General features: G+C 39.2%; 1 protein-coding gene across 3 annotated transcripts in view; it reads right to left on the reverse strand.

Annotated features, from left to right (window-relative positions):
• DCLK1 (doublecortin like kinase 1) overlaps positions 1-15,114 on the reverse strand; it is a 315,491-nt gene that overhangs the window by 22,929 nt on the left and 277,448 nt on the right. For all 3 annotated transcript variants that reach the window (XM_077806484.1, XM_077806475.1, XM_077806492.1), the window contains 5 exons: positions 12,003-12,149; positions 5,875-6,008; positions 5,190-5,267; positions 4,335-4,431; positions 688-768 (listed from right to left, as the gene is read on the reverse strand). In XM_077806484.1, coding sequence (XP_077662610.1) covers positions 688-768; positions 4,335-4,431; positions 5,190-5,267; positions 5,875-6,008; positions 12,003-12,149 — 537 coding nt within the window. The remainder of the gene's footprint in view (positions 1-687; positions 769-4,334; positions 4,432-5,189; positions 5,268-5,874; positions 6,009-12,002; positions 12,150-15,114) is intronic.

The raw sequence follows: 15,114 nt of genomic DNA on the forward strand, positions 1-15,114 counted from the left end.
AAATATTTTGAAACATATTAAATAGTCTTAAATAATTAATATTAAACAGTGTCCCTGTCTCAACATTAAAGCATAGACAGGCCCAGGCCTTCTTAATCTATATCAGATTTATCCATATGCCACCTCTTTGTTAATCAATTTTATGATATGTTCAGAACAAATGAGCATTGATCTAAAGATGAAAATGTCACACTAATATAGATTAAATTGATATTACCGCACATAAACATGTTTATAGTTCAAATTTGGAAGTTAAATATTTGACTGTAAAGATTTTGTACTTAATGGTGAATTATCCAGCTTTAAAACATGGACTATATTTCAAGATCCCTTAGTTGCGATGGCAAGACTTGTGAGCCAATCTGATTTACGTGCACAAAATGTATCACTGCACCTGCAAACTGACCTTTGGGAAATTGACGGCGTTTGCAGGTGCAGTTAAGGAGGTGTGTTGCAAATGTGGCCCAAGATACTGGGGGAAGAGAGTGTAGAGCATTGTGCACAAAAATATTTAATTGTATACTAACAAAGCACTTTCACTTCCAGTGAAACCACACAGTAAGTTGGTCATTACCTGTGTCTCTTTTAGAAAATGTTGGCTCCAAAGAGGCATTTAAAGTATTTGATGGCAAACAGTTAAAAGGTTACAAGACTAAAACAAGAATTTGCAGTCCTGAAATTACTTACATTAACCCATGGATGTTCGAGAACTTGCAAGGCTGAGAATCGCTGATCTACATCTACCTGAAGCATCATGGTGATAAGTTCCTGTGAAATGGAAGATAAGATCCAGTTTAGAGCACATTTTTATGAAGAAAAACAAAAGATTTAATTCAGTGAAGTGATCTTCAATTGATTGTAGTAAAGTACAGTGTTCAATGAGTGAGAGAATTATACAGGGTGGAAATATACGAGGATTATTTAAAAAAACCTGTCAACTGCTGAACTGTAAGCTGAGCTTCTAAATCAATAGCTAAATAATAAACTGAAAAGCTAGAAGATCATAGTGCTGAGTTACTTTTGTAGTCAGCGGTTTGCAGAGGAAAGAACTTCTCACATAAGGTACAAAACAGATGGGAGCATGAAATCAGGTTAGTTGCCCATTTAGAAAATAGCCAATTTTCTCTAAAGATGATGCAGACTAATCTAGAATTTGGCTTTCTCCAGGTCCCAATATCAATAGCAAAGTGGATATTTTCAAAAAAATATTTCTAACTCTTAAAACCTTTATTTTAATATTTCAAATTCTTCTTTACTATTTTCCTCTCAGTTTCCTACCAGCATTTAATGCATTTCTTTTCCCATCAGTGAGTACATTCAATCTATACAAAAGATAACAGTAATGGGATGCTAATATAAAGGGAAATCAGAAATGATAGACATCAATTATTTTCAATAATAAATGGGAGCGGAATAGAAACTAATGAGTTTATGCATCAAAATGGAAAATATTAGAACGAACTAACTAGATAGAGTAGTTCGGTAATGGAACAAGCTTGCCAAAGGAGCTGTGGAATTGTCATTAGAGATATTGAAGACTAGAGCTGATTCTTAACAGATGAGTGATGTCTTATGTATGATGAAATCAAGCTTGCCACAATACAAAGGGAGGGATTAGAAGACTCCTACTAACACTTAATGTTTTCTTTCAGTTCCAAGTACTGTATCCTGTATGTTAATTTCACTAGCTTGGAAACTAAAATCCCACCCCCTATCCCCTCCCATATTATTTCCAAAAACAGTACAAACCAGTGGTTTAGAGGAATCAAGAATCAGCGTTTAATATGTCATTTTCAATCCTCACACCCCAGATGAAAACACTGACATTGTTTTGTGATAAATTAGTGCTCATACTGAGAGCAAGGAGAGGACAGTGTTGCATATATTCATCCTATGATTATGTGTTGGTGTTCCCAAGCTTAAGGAAAGTATTTGGGTGAAATCTATTAGTTATACACATGCCAACTCAAATGGACTGCAAATATGAAACTCCAATCAACTCCAATGTTACTGTAACTCAGAATGCCTCACTTCTTACTATAGTGCACCAATGAGACTGCTCCAGAGAATTTGAACTCTTGGGCCAAATTCAACCCTGTTGTGTAAGTGTATTTAACTGTGTTAGGGACTAATCCTGAAAGGTACTGTGCATCCACAGTTCTCTCATCTCATCTCAGAATCAAGCTCTTCCTTATTACAGTAAAAATGTTTTATCCGGCATGTTGGACGAATGGGGGGTGCCGGTAAGTGAAAAATGCTGGTTAACTAAGAGGGAGGGAGTTTGGGTGCAGGACTGGACGTTGGGACGTGGGAAGGGTGCGGGGCACGGGATCTGGGAGGGAGTTTGGGTGTGGGAGGAGATGCTGAGCTACGGGTTAGAGCACAGGAGGATGTGCGAGGCATGGGCTCTGGGAGGGAGTTTGGGTGTGGGAGGGGGCTCAGGGCAGGGGGTTGGAGCACAGGAGGGACCTGGGGTGCCAGATCCGGGGGGTGAAGGGGGACTCACCTCGGGCGGCTTCCTGCAAGCAGCGACCTGTCTCGGCTGCTTGTAGGTGGAGGCAAGGTAGGCAGTTCTGTCACTGTCTCCGCCCCACCCTGAGCGCTGGTTGTGCAGCTCCCATTGGCCGGGAACCATGGCCAATGGAAGCTATGGGGGCAGCGCCTGCGGGCGGAGGCAGCATGCAGAAGCAGCCAGGACAGATCATCACTTGCGGGAGCTGCCCGAGGTGAGTACACCGCAGATCCGGCACCCTGCACCACCTCCTGCGCCCCAACCTGCTGCCTCAAGCTGCCTCTCACACCCAAACTCCCTCCCAGAGCCCATGCACCGCAACCTGCTGCCAGCCCTGCACCAACTGGACTATAAACCAGACTTTCAATAAAGATCAGAAATGCCGGTTTACAGAACTTTCCGGTTGGTGAAGTGCTGGATAAAACAGCTTTTACTGTACTTGGAAGTTGGTTTTAAAATAGAGGACTAAAAAAAATGAACTGCTTGTAATGGATTGACAGAACAAGTCAGAGTCTCTTACCCTGGCAACATTCAGGAGTTACAGGCAATGTTGAGCCTGGTTCTTTGACAGAGAGAGATATCAGGACAATCCTTTCATGTCATTAATCATGAGACATGTTTTCCTCAGATTATTATTATTTAGTATATATAATGCAATTACACCTGAAGGTGCCAATTGGAATCCAGCTGCCATTGTGCTTGTTGCTGTACAAACCCACAGAAAGCAGAGTTACTGCCCCCAAGGAGTTTTCAATCTAAGATGTGCATATTTATGATCCAAGTTACTGGAAGTTTTAATTGTTCAATAGGTTTGACAGGATGCTTAAAACTAGAGCTGGGCAAAAACTTTCAGACAAATAGTTTATTCTCTGAAAAATGCAGTGTCAGGTTCACCACAACTATCTGTGAATTCAGATTGAATTTGGCAAATAGATTCGCCCCTCCCCCTTAAAACGGATACATTTTGAATAAGTTTTTAAATGTTTTGTTTCAACACAGATGGGGTGGGATCTGAGTTACTACAGAAAATTCTTTCCTGGGTATCTGGCTGGTGAATCTTGCCCATAGGCTCAGGGTTTAGCTGATCACCATATTTGGGGTTGGGAAGGAATTTTCCTCCAGGGCAGATTGAAAGAGGCCCTGGAGGTTTTTCGCCTTCCTCTGTAGCATGGGGCACGGGTCACTTGCTGGAGGATTCTCTGCTCCTTGAAGTCTTTAAACCATGATTTGAGGACTTCAACAGCTCAGACATAGGTGAGAGGTTTTTAGCAGGAGTAGTGGGTGAAATTCTGTGGCCTGCGTTGTGCAGGAGGATGGACTAGATGATCATAATGGTCCCTTCTGACCTTAGTATCTATGAATCTATCTATGAATCTATATTTTTCAAAATGACATTTCATTTAAAAAATTAGCTAGATTTAATTACTAAAGAGTAAAAAACACCTGCTAACAAAATTAAATGTTTCATTTGACCCCAAAAACGTTTCCATTTTGGGTTGACCCAAAACAAAAAGATTTTTTTCTGATTTTTTTGATTTAGCCACCCAACTGAAAAATCATTTATTCATTCGGCTTCACTTAACACTGTATAAGACACAAATACAAACAAAGTGCTGCCCAGAGCAGTTTACAGTCTAAGACATAGACAATAATCCGATAATAATGTAGTAGATGACACATACGTACTTTAGGCAAGTCTAGACCTAAAGCCTCTCAAATATAGGGACACAAAAGAACAGTAGTTTTACAGTCTCTTTGCACACACAACGTATATACACGACACCTTGGATAAAACGGAAGAGAACCAACTTTGTAAATCTACCTTTGCAGAATCAGAAACGTTATCCCAGTATGGAGATGGGAAATCCACCTGGCCCATCAAAATCTGATCAAAAAGCACTTCCTGGTCATCTCCACATCTGTAAAGCAAACAAACACAAAACAAAACATAAGATTTATTTCCTGAGGTAGTTTTCATAAACTTTTAAAAAGCAAGTAAAATGCTTTTAACTGTAGTTCACTAAGTTTGCCTTTTGGAACCAGTTCCTCTCCCCATGCCACACGGCCACCATTGTGAACTGCAGGGGCACTTGAGATGGAGCACAAGTGAGAAGGGGGGAAAAAAAAGAATCAATTTGTAGGGCAACCTCTGTCAGCTACCTCCACCTTCCCTCTTTGTTTCTGAGCTTGCCTACCTTTAAGGCAAGGCCCAGCCCTTCTTCTTTGCTTTAATGGAGAGGGGAGATTTGTGAGGGGAGGCTTTGAATTTGCTCACAGGTGTAAATCTCTGTTGGAAGGCTTACATTTTGTTTACATTTTACTGCTTCTGCTTACTGTGTTGGTGAGTAACTGGGGTAATCTGCTGATTTCATCATATATTTTAATTGGTTGTCAAGGGCACCCAGAGCCTGGAATGAGTGCATTTCTTTTGCAAGGTAGATTACATTGAAATAAATAAAATGAGAAGAGACTGGAGTTTTTACAGTAACACAATGGAGATTTATGAAGTTTGTATAAATTAACAGGCAGAGCATGGAAAAAAATAACACAGCATTGCAAACAAAGATTCCCACACCCCCCTCACCCCAGAAGATCTCTTAGTGTAGGACACGAACATGGACCATTCACAGTACAGAGGTACATTGTTACAATTTGGATAAAAGATGATAGCCCATACCCACGGAATGGAGGAAAGCCACACAGCAGGATATAAGTAATCACACCAGCTGCCCAGATGTCCACCTTCAGGCCATATCTAAAAGTGTTAGAGGTATTATGATTAGAGATACCACACCTGTATGAACTACAGTACACAACTGAAAGAAAACGGTCAGTGCACAAATTCTTATTAAATGGTCTGAGCTGAATTTTCTCTATATTGTACACCAATTTCTGCTTTCAGATACAAGGCAGAAGTTTACAATTTAAAACCACATCGGATTAGAATGTCTGAAGACAGACGATAAAGTGTACTGGTATCTTGGATGAGAGTAGGGCTCTTTTGACCTCTCCTTACAGGAAGCCTGCACAGGTGCCATGGGTCACTCACCCCAGGGGATGTTTGCTCTACACAATAGATCCTAAGGAAAAGGACAGTACAGGACAAAGGAAGAGCACAGAAAACAACAGTTAGTAGTCACTGATGGCAATTTTTTCTTACCTTTACTCCAGGGGTAAAATAAATGGTTAGTTACTGCCTCAGTGCTAATTTGAGGACTTTCTACTTTGAAGTTAAAAACTGCCATGTTAACCCCTAATAAAAGGTGGAAAAAGGCCTAAATTAAAAGAGTTGTAACTGATATATTGATGAGAACATATTCCACCTTGCACACTTAAATGAACCTTTACTGCAAATAGTTTACCCAGCTTCTGCAATGATTTCTGGAGCTACATATGTAGGGGTCCCACAGACTGTGTAAAGAGGTCCATCCACTATTGTTGCCAGCCCAAAGTCTCCCAGCTTCAGAGACTTGCTTCCATCTTGGTGTTCATAAACCTAAACCAGAAATAAAATCCACGGGATCAGCAAGGTTCTATGTAAATGGACTCATGAACAATTTGCTAACTTCCTGAAAGACTCCTTTCAGTTGAGTATGCTTTCAGATTCTCCCCTTCACTTCCCAAAATACAGAAAAGTGCCCATTTAAAAAAAATCCACAGTGATTAGGAGGGTTTCATTCATATATAGTCTCTCTTTTAAGAAAAAAAAAAACATACCCAGTGTAACTGGCTAAGTACGCTGGATCCCCTTTTAGTGGCCGATCATCAAAGAGCACAAAATCTTTCTCTTGTTAAAAGCTAAAGTATGGTAGCATAGTAGAGGCCTTTGCTTTTGATGTTGAAGTTCATGGGTTAAATCCCTACTGAGTCTGACAACCATGGTAGCTTATTAAAATTAATACACAAAAGAGAGGCTTGTACAGGGATTTGAACTTCTGAGCTAAAAGAGTAACTCCATTAGTTGACAGCAGTAGTAGGCTTTTATTCTCCAAATGGACAAGCCATTAGAGAGATCACAACGCATTCAGCTATCATGTTACGTCACTAAGCACTTATGCTCACTTTTGAGAGCTTGCAAAACACTAAAGGTTGAATTTTCAAAAGTGCATGGTGTTAGCATAACTCTTTTTTCATTGAAGTCAATGGTATAACTCTCACTGACTTCAATGGAAGCAGAGTTAGGCCAGTATTGAGTGCTCTTGAAAATCCTTCCCTACATTATCATCTCTTCAGCAGCGAAATGCTACTTGTAATTTTTTTGTTTTCTTTTGTTTTAATCAGTGCAAGAGGAGACTTTATATTCTAGAAGCAGTCAGTACAGAAAGATAGCAGCCACAATAGGAAAATTCAAATTTCCATTGCTTCCCCAGTACTTAAACACTGACAAATATTCAAATATCAAAACAAATATTCAAAATAAAATAATTACATTTATCAAAATAAAATGTTAGCCAGCAAATCATCCCTTAAGGCAGTAGTTGGTTGGGGCTCTCTCTCCCAATTTTTATGTTGGTTTATGGTGAAATTTAGTGCAGTTTAATCTAACGACATTTTAAAAAATGTGTTCAGTCTACAAGAGTAATCTCATGTACACCACCATCTTGAACAGCCACTGCCAAAACAAAAGTGTCACTGAATTACAAATTCCTGCAAAAGAAACTTCTGCGATTTTCGTTAAAAAATGGGCAGTACACTTAACAGAGACTCGTCATCTGCTCACTTCGTGCAGAAGTTTTTCCTAGAAGATCCCTTCCTCATCAACTGAAACAGTGTGCTAGGGATCCACCAGAAACAACCGTAACTAGCCATCCTATGAAGGTATTTTTTTCCTTATTTGCTGTACAACTTATTTGCATAGAAAGATTAAGAAACCTCCTTGTCACTCTTCTGTATTGTAGGACTATGCAACATATTATGTCATGTCTTCTATGTTATGAGGGGAGATTCAGCATTCACAGAAATCCTCTGTTCCTCTCATTGTTTTAATAAATTCATGAAACTGGATCTTGTTATGTGAGAGGATCAACAATCTGAAATGGGTTCACACTTCTCTGTTATTAAGTCAGCAAAAGATGGGCATAAAGGCCATTAAAAATGTAATTTCAGCTTTATTAAAAACACAGATTGTTAAATACATCTGGTTCCTGAAATGAAGTGTTTGCTGAAATGGAAGCAATAAATCTAATTTCAACCACAATTTTAATTAAAGGCTAGCAACGAGAAACTTTAAATAGACACTTGGTGGAAAATGTAAAGAAGTGGTTTAGATATCTGTGGCTGAAGCCACTGTAACTAGTATTCTTCCTTAATGCAATTGCCGTTTATTGTGGTAAATGCCTTCACCAAGTTTGGTTAATTTAGTGCATGTTTACAGATTAATTTCACTGGCGATGTGAATGAATCATATAATCAGAGCAATTAATTACAGAAAAGGCCTCTTAAATCATTGAATCCATTCCTCTGCCAATGTGAATTGTGCAGTATGGTATATTTTCTAGGGTTTTGTCCAGTCTGTTTCCATGCATGAGGCTTCTACTACTTCCTTGAGAGACTATTTCACTTGATTTTCTAGTAACACTAAAACAGAATAGTTTTTCCCCACCCTGTTATACCTCTATTTAGCGCTCTCTATAGAAGTGCTCCTAATGTGAAGCAGTGGTATGTTAATTGCCACTCAAGGTGCAAGGAATGTGAATGATAATTTAATGCTCATCTCATTCAGAACAAACACTATACATGTTTTACTGCATTTAAACACTGAAGGGCAATTAGAGAGATGGGGATTAGTGCAAATTACCCACTATGTAGTGCTTTCACTGGTTTAACTAAGCAATAAAACTGGGTAATTGTACAACACTAATTGAATGCAGAAACACATAATGGTGTGCCACCATATGTATCCTATTACTACAAAGACTGTCAGTATTTTCTAAGCTGCTCTTGTGATCACTGCAGATGGCAACAGCCAGAGAAGTTGTTCTCTAGGGTTTATTATATGGCTATAAAGACATCCCATGATTTCACAAAATAAATGTGTTAAATAGCAGCAATTATGAAAAATGTTCCAATTAAAACATGGAAGGCATTTTCTCCAGAGAACAGAGCAAGTGGATGCATAGGTACAGCATTACAGACTTTAAGCACACTGAGAGCTCATGGAGAGTTTTCTGCTAAAATGGACAATAAACATAACAAGACTTACCATTTGTATAGAAATTACCAACTTCAAAGTGTTTTTAAAATGTTAAGAAACAAATCCTCATCTTACATCTGTGACATAAATAAATATCATCCCATTTTACAGATCAGGCAATTGAGGCAGAAAGGTTAAGATATTCCTAAAGCCACAGAGAGTCACTGTCAGAGACAGGATTAGAATTTAGAAACTCTTAGCTCTGAGCACTGTGCTAAAGACCACACTCTCCCTCTCTATCAAACTCTAGGTGAACTTTAGAGCAGTAATGTAGTCAATGGATCAAATGCTGACTTTCTTACAGTGCGAGATCACTTGATGTCATGGCAATCTATTATGTCAAAACATGTTTAGTCAGGCTTTTGACACAGTCCCACATGACAGTCTCATAAGAAAACTATGGAAATGTGGTCTAAATGAAATTACTATAAGATGGGTGCACAACTGGTTTGAAAACCCCTATTCAGAGTAGTTATCAATGGTCTGCAGTCAAACTGGGAGGGCATATTTATGGGGTACTGCAGGAGTCAGCCCTGGGTCCGATATTAGGCAACATGTGATTTGGATAATAGAGTGAAGAATATGTTTATAAAATTTATGGATGACGCCAAAACGAGAGAGGTTGCAAGCTCTTTAGAGGACAGCATTGGGATTCAAAGTGACCTTGACAAATTGGAGAATTGGTCTGAAATCAACAGGATGAAATTCAACAAAGCCAAGTGCAAAGTACTTCACTTAGGAAGGAAATATTACATGCACCACTACAAAATGGGGAATAACTGGCAAGGTGGTAGTACCGCTGAAAAGGATGTCAGGGTTATAGTGGATCACAAATTGAATATGAGCAAATCATTTGATACCATTGTGAAAAAGACAAATACCATTCTGGGTGCATTAACAGGACTGTCATATATAAGACATGTAATTCTTCTGCTGTACTAGGCACAGGTGAGGCCTGAGCTGATGTGTGTCCAGTTTTAGGTACCAGACTTTCAGAAAGATGGGAACAAAGTGGAGAGAGTTCAGAAGGGAGCAAAAGAAAAAAAAATGATAAAAGGTTTAGAAAACCAGACCTATGAGGAAAGATTAAAATAATTAATCTTGAGAAAAGAAAGCTGAGGGGGCACCTGATAGCAGTCTTCAAATATGTTAAGGACTGTTTTAAACAGGATGATGATCAATTGTTCTCCATGTTGACTGAAAGTAGACAAGAAGTAATGGGCTTAATCTACAGCAAGGGAGATTTAGATTAGATATTAGGAAAAACTTTCTAACTATAAGATAATTAAGTTTTGGAATAGGCTTCCAAGGGCAGTTGTGGAATCCTCACCATTGGAGGATTTTAAGAACAGGTTGGACAAACATCAGACAGGGATGGTCTAGATACACTTGGTAATGCCTCAGTACAGGGGGCTGGACTAGATGACCTCTCAAGATCCATTCCATCCCTACAATTCTATGTTTTGTGATATATGTGGAGTTAAGTGCTGAGACAACACATTTGATGTCAATATGTACCAACAACCTAGAGACCTGACTTCCATGTACACTAATACCCATTACACTGCCAGAGCAGAGTAAAGGGGCTTTAGTGTAAATGAGAATCAGATCCTTTATATTTATCAGATGAGTGCTGCCTAATTTTATCATACAAAGTATCGAGCTTCCTGTGCTCCCCCATATACCTGATAAGTTCTATGGGAGTGCCCACATACCCTTTTATATTTCTTTTCTTTTAAATCAGTGGAGCTGAAGTAGTTTTAATATGCAAGTGCTTGTTTTGAAAGTTATGGTCTTTATGGAAAGTTTAGTGCCTTCTAGCCATTGTTTAGTATCAACAGCAGCATATGACCTTTGTGTTCTTTGGACTGGAAAATACACTCTGGAATAATTTGAATAAAGTGAACAACAACATGATTACTCACGATAGGCCAGTGGGTATTACCAACAAGGGAATAATGAGGATGGAGGCAGAAAGAAATTAAAAATGCTTCAGGCTATTGCTGTCAAGCTTTAGGAATTTAAGAAGTTTGAATACAAAAGCATGGTAAGTCTTTTTCCATGAAATCTTCCTGCACATTCCAAGTCACGGCATTAATGAATCCTGACATTTGATTGCTATAACTTATGCATGCAGCCATCTATGAACACTAGCATTAAGACTGCTATAGGGGTGTACATGTTCATGTCTAATGAGAGCCCTGGCCTACATGGTTTTAGCATTTTATGAAAAACTAGGCCAAGAATGGCTAGAACTATACAGACAGCTGTCACTGGAGTTCTGAATTGTACAAACCCCATTCTCTGCAAGTGTGTTAAGATTTACTTGAACCAACTTTCCCGTAACAGCTTTCCATTGCCAAACAACATTAAACACAGAAGATGATGGCAGACAGTGCACAGCTGAGAACTTACATTCTTTACAATCTAAATTATGTTATTGCTTTAAAACACAGAGAGTTATGGGCGCCTTGATACTGAAAATTCTCAGCAAGTTAGAATAAATTCAGAGAACAAACACAAAAATGATTAAGGGACTGGAGACATTAATTTGCTGGCAAAGACTGAACTAAAGACGACAGTGGACACAATACCTGTCAAGAAATATGTAGACCCCCAAGGAGAGAGAGGATTTGTTTAGGGTGTTTTTTCAGTGACTTCAATGGGAGTTGGACTGGGCCCTCAGAAGAAAACCAATGACATTAAATTAGAAAAAGGAAGGTTTAGACTGTCTAACAAGGAAAGTGTTCTAACCAAAAGATCTATTAGACTGTTTCATGGTTAGAGCAGTCAGAGATGGACTTCAGGGTGCTATTCCTTGATCTGCCACTGACACACTACATGTTTTTGGGCAGATCATGTAATCTCTATTTGTATGTCTGTAAACTGAAATACTGCTACTAATCTCCCTGTGTAGGGCGGGGTGGGTAGCTTGGTACTATGTAAAGGTGCAAAGTATTTATTCCAAGGGAAGTGCCTAAAGCCCTATTGCATGAAATATTTGTAGCTGGACTGAAAACACACTCAAAAATTCACTGTATGGACTAATCCTGCACTAGTGTCCTAGGACAAAGACTAGCTAAAGACATAGACTGTTTAACTTCTAGGAGCCTACACGTCTATATTTTTTGTGACTGCTGTTTGGTTTTAAAGACCTTTTGATGATGAAAAGATTAGCATGTGAGAGAAACTAAGTTAAAAGGCTAAAGGCATAGACTATTTCACTGAGAGCAGAGGTACACTTTCATTCACTCCCAAGTTAGCAGTAACAATACAGTAAATAGAGCTTTCACTTACCAGTAGATTCTCGGGTTTGATATCCCTGTGAACAATGTTCAAGCTATGGAGGTATTTGATGGCACTGGCCAGATTGTACAGCATCCCACTGGCATCCCGCTCTGTGTATTTGTTAGTGGAGGTAATGGCATCAAAAAGGTCTCCTCCCTGGAACAGAACAACCGTGGCACATTAACAACTTCCTGTTGTACACAGACAGCACCACTTAATAATCTTCTTAGAACGTGAATAGCAGCACTGTGCCACTTTGTGAGGGCCCCACAGAGGTCCTTCCTACCGACAAAGACCTTGTGTTGTGGTGTCATTCCTCCCAGGTACAGAAGGCTGGGCATACCTCCCATTCAGAGCTGGTCAACACTGCTCAGTGTGTCAGCTAACGGAGCTGAAAGATGCAGACTGAGGAAAATATGAAGCGAAGCAACCCATTCCTCTCCTGTAACCAAGCATGCTGCTTCTGCAACATTTCCAGCACAGCCAACCTGTTTCCTTAGCACCTACGTTGCAAACCTGCTGCATCCATTGTGCTGGGTACCAATCCTTTCTGCCATTTATTATAATTACAAATAACCTACATTCAAAACCATATCCACAATCTCAGTTCAATCCAAAATGATATGGATATTTAGAATTAAATATGAAATTATTTCCCATAATGTATCTATCTACCCAGCATATATATCAGTGCATTAAAGGGATCTGTTTCCACCTCTCAGAAATCTTTGAAAACATTAACTTCAGAGACCTCTCTCCCTTATAGAATGTGTCAAGTATTCTAGGTTTTCTACTTCCTGATGTTAATACTGGGGTCCCCCAGCAGAAAATATGATAACCCCAGCAGAAAATATGATACACTATTATGCTGGAAGGCATCTGATGAGTTAACATTGTTGTCTTACTGCACTGGAGACAATCTATGTCACTTCCCAGTTATCACTAAAAGTATTTAACTCTGTTGCAATCACCGATGCCTCTCTCTGTGTTCCTTCCTACACCATAACATGACATGGTGCCAGAGCTGGCTGGATGCCACCTCCAGGGAGGGGAAAACAAAAGGAAAGGAATGAAGGAAGAGAAAGTAAGTGAAACTCCTCTGAAGTGAGGAGAGTGTTTATTTTCTCCATTCTCAAACTCTCAGGCAGCCACTATATCAGGCTCTATTATCAGCAGTGAGCTATAAGAGAGAAAAAATATTACAGTGATTGAGAATGGCCAAGAGGGCAGGAGAACCCCCAGTTCAATAAAGAGTGTAAGGAAAAAGCAGGCAGGGTGAGAAATAATAAAAGGTTACTTTGCAGAAGAATTGGCCCACAGGCCAAAAGCAGAGCAGATCCATCAAGAAAGCCTAGACCCACAGAAACAGAAAAAGAGAGGACCATGTCTGCAAAAACAGTGAGAAAAATCAAGCTGCCTAGCAGGGACACCAGCAACAGAAAGGAGAAAAAATAAGTAAAAGCAGAGTGTTCTTAAAGGAACAGAAGTTATTTTCCCAGGGCAATGGAGAAAATATTTCCCATACTCCAAGCACTGTCAACTCTCATGATTTTATCCTATGTTTCATTCTATTAGGTATTTTTCCTTAAGCCCCAGGGCCGGAATCATGCAAATCTCAGTTTTCATTGGGGAAAATAAAAAAGTCAGTTTCTGGCCTTTGTGGTTACAGAGAAAAGCTAGAAAACATGGCTGCTAGAGGCTCAAAAAGTAGGAGAAAAATAAAGAGACCCAAAATATTTGAAAAAAATAAAATAAAACCCCTCATGATTGTTTAGCCAATCTGATGGTCATTGGCATCCAACTCAACAGTCTTGTACTATAGTGTTTGACACTAGTATAATTCCTATAGAAAGCTTTAATTTCACTGATTATAATCAGCGTAGCCAAAATGCATAAACTGTGTTGAGCAGTTTCACGTTGCATCAGGACTTGTCAATTACACCAATAAATACCAAGTATACCTCTTTTATATACAATATGGGGGAAGAGGCATAGGACATATTGGACCTAGGTCAAGATAAAAAGAATGGTATATGAAACATTGAAAAATCTATGTGACACATATTATATGAGGAAATCTGAGTAACTACCACAGAGCAAGACAGGGAAACAGAAGGATGCAAACTGTAATAAAATGAGGTTCAACGAAAAGCTCACAAAGAAACAAAAGCAGAAAACTTGAGCAATTCTGAAAAAAGAACTGGGAGACAGGTGGGTATAGGATGCCCCCTCATTTCTTGAAAATGAACCTCACATAAGAAGCTGAAGGCCATAAAAATCTGAGAAGGGTACACTATCCAGGACTGTGAAGACCTCCAAACTAGGGGTAGTTGTTGCACAAAAGAAAAGAACAAGAGAAAGAGGTGAGATTGACAATGAACATGGCTATACAGCTAGTGTCTGATTGTGGGCAAGATGAAGACAAAGTTTCAGCACCTTTGCCACCAGTCCAGTTAAAAAGCATCTTGCTGAAAATTATAATAGCTCAGCAGAGGATTCAGCAGCACAATTAAGAAATCTGCAAGCTGCAAAGATAAGAGGACTTGTAAATGAAAGCAAAATTAGCTCATTCCAGAATGCAAATTAGAGTTGTCCAGCACAGATTTATTCCCACTTTGGGTTTTAAAAGTCCAGCTCACTAGAGTGTTTGAAGACAGTCATTGACAAATCTGGACCATACAGACCTTCCTCTGTACTATCTGATTACATCCATCAAGACTCTTTGAATCAACCACTCAGAGGAATTGAGAGTTAGAGAACTTGGAAAACCAGGGGAAAAAATTCAAACAGAATAAAGTAGAAGATGGAGGAGAAAGGGGCCAAGATTAAGCTCAAAAGAGAAGATTAAGGGAAAGGACTGGTTTCTTCAAAATTTTAGAAGAGATATTAATCTGCAAGTGTCATGGCTTAAGCAAATCTCTAACTATTAGAGATCAGGATGAGACCTAATTTGGAGGGCAAATTATCTCACATCTACCTATTGCTTTGTGTGTATATAAAAAGATCTTCTACACTTTCCACAGTATGCATCCGATGAAGTGAGCTGTAGCTCACGAAAGCTTATGCTCAAATAAATTGGTTAGTCTCTAAGGTGCCACAAGTACTCCTTTTCTTTTTGCGA

The sequence above is a fragment of the Eretmochelys imbricata genome, chromosome 1 (genome assembly GCF_965152235.1).
Source record: "Eretmochelys imbricata isolate rEreImb1 chromosome 1, rEreImb1.hap1, whole genome shotgun sequence".
In the NCBI taxonomy this organism is placed as follows: domain Eukaryota; kingdom Metazoa; phylum Chordata; order Testudines; family Cheloniidae; genus Eretmochelys; species Eretmochelys imbricata.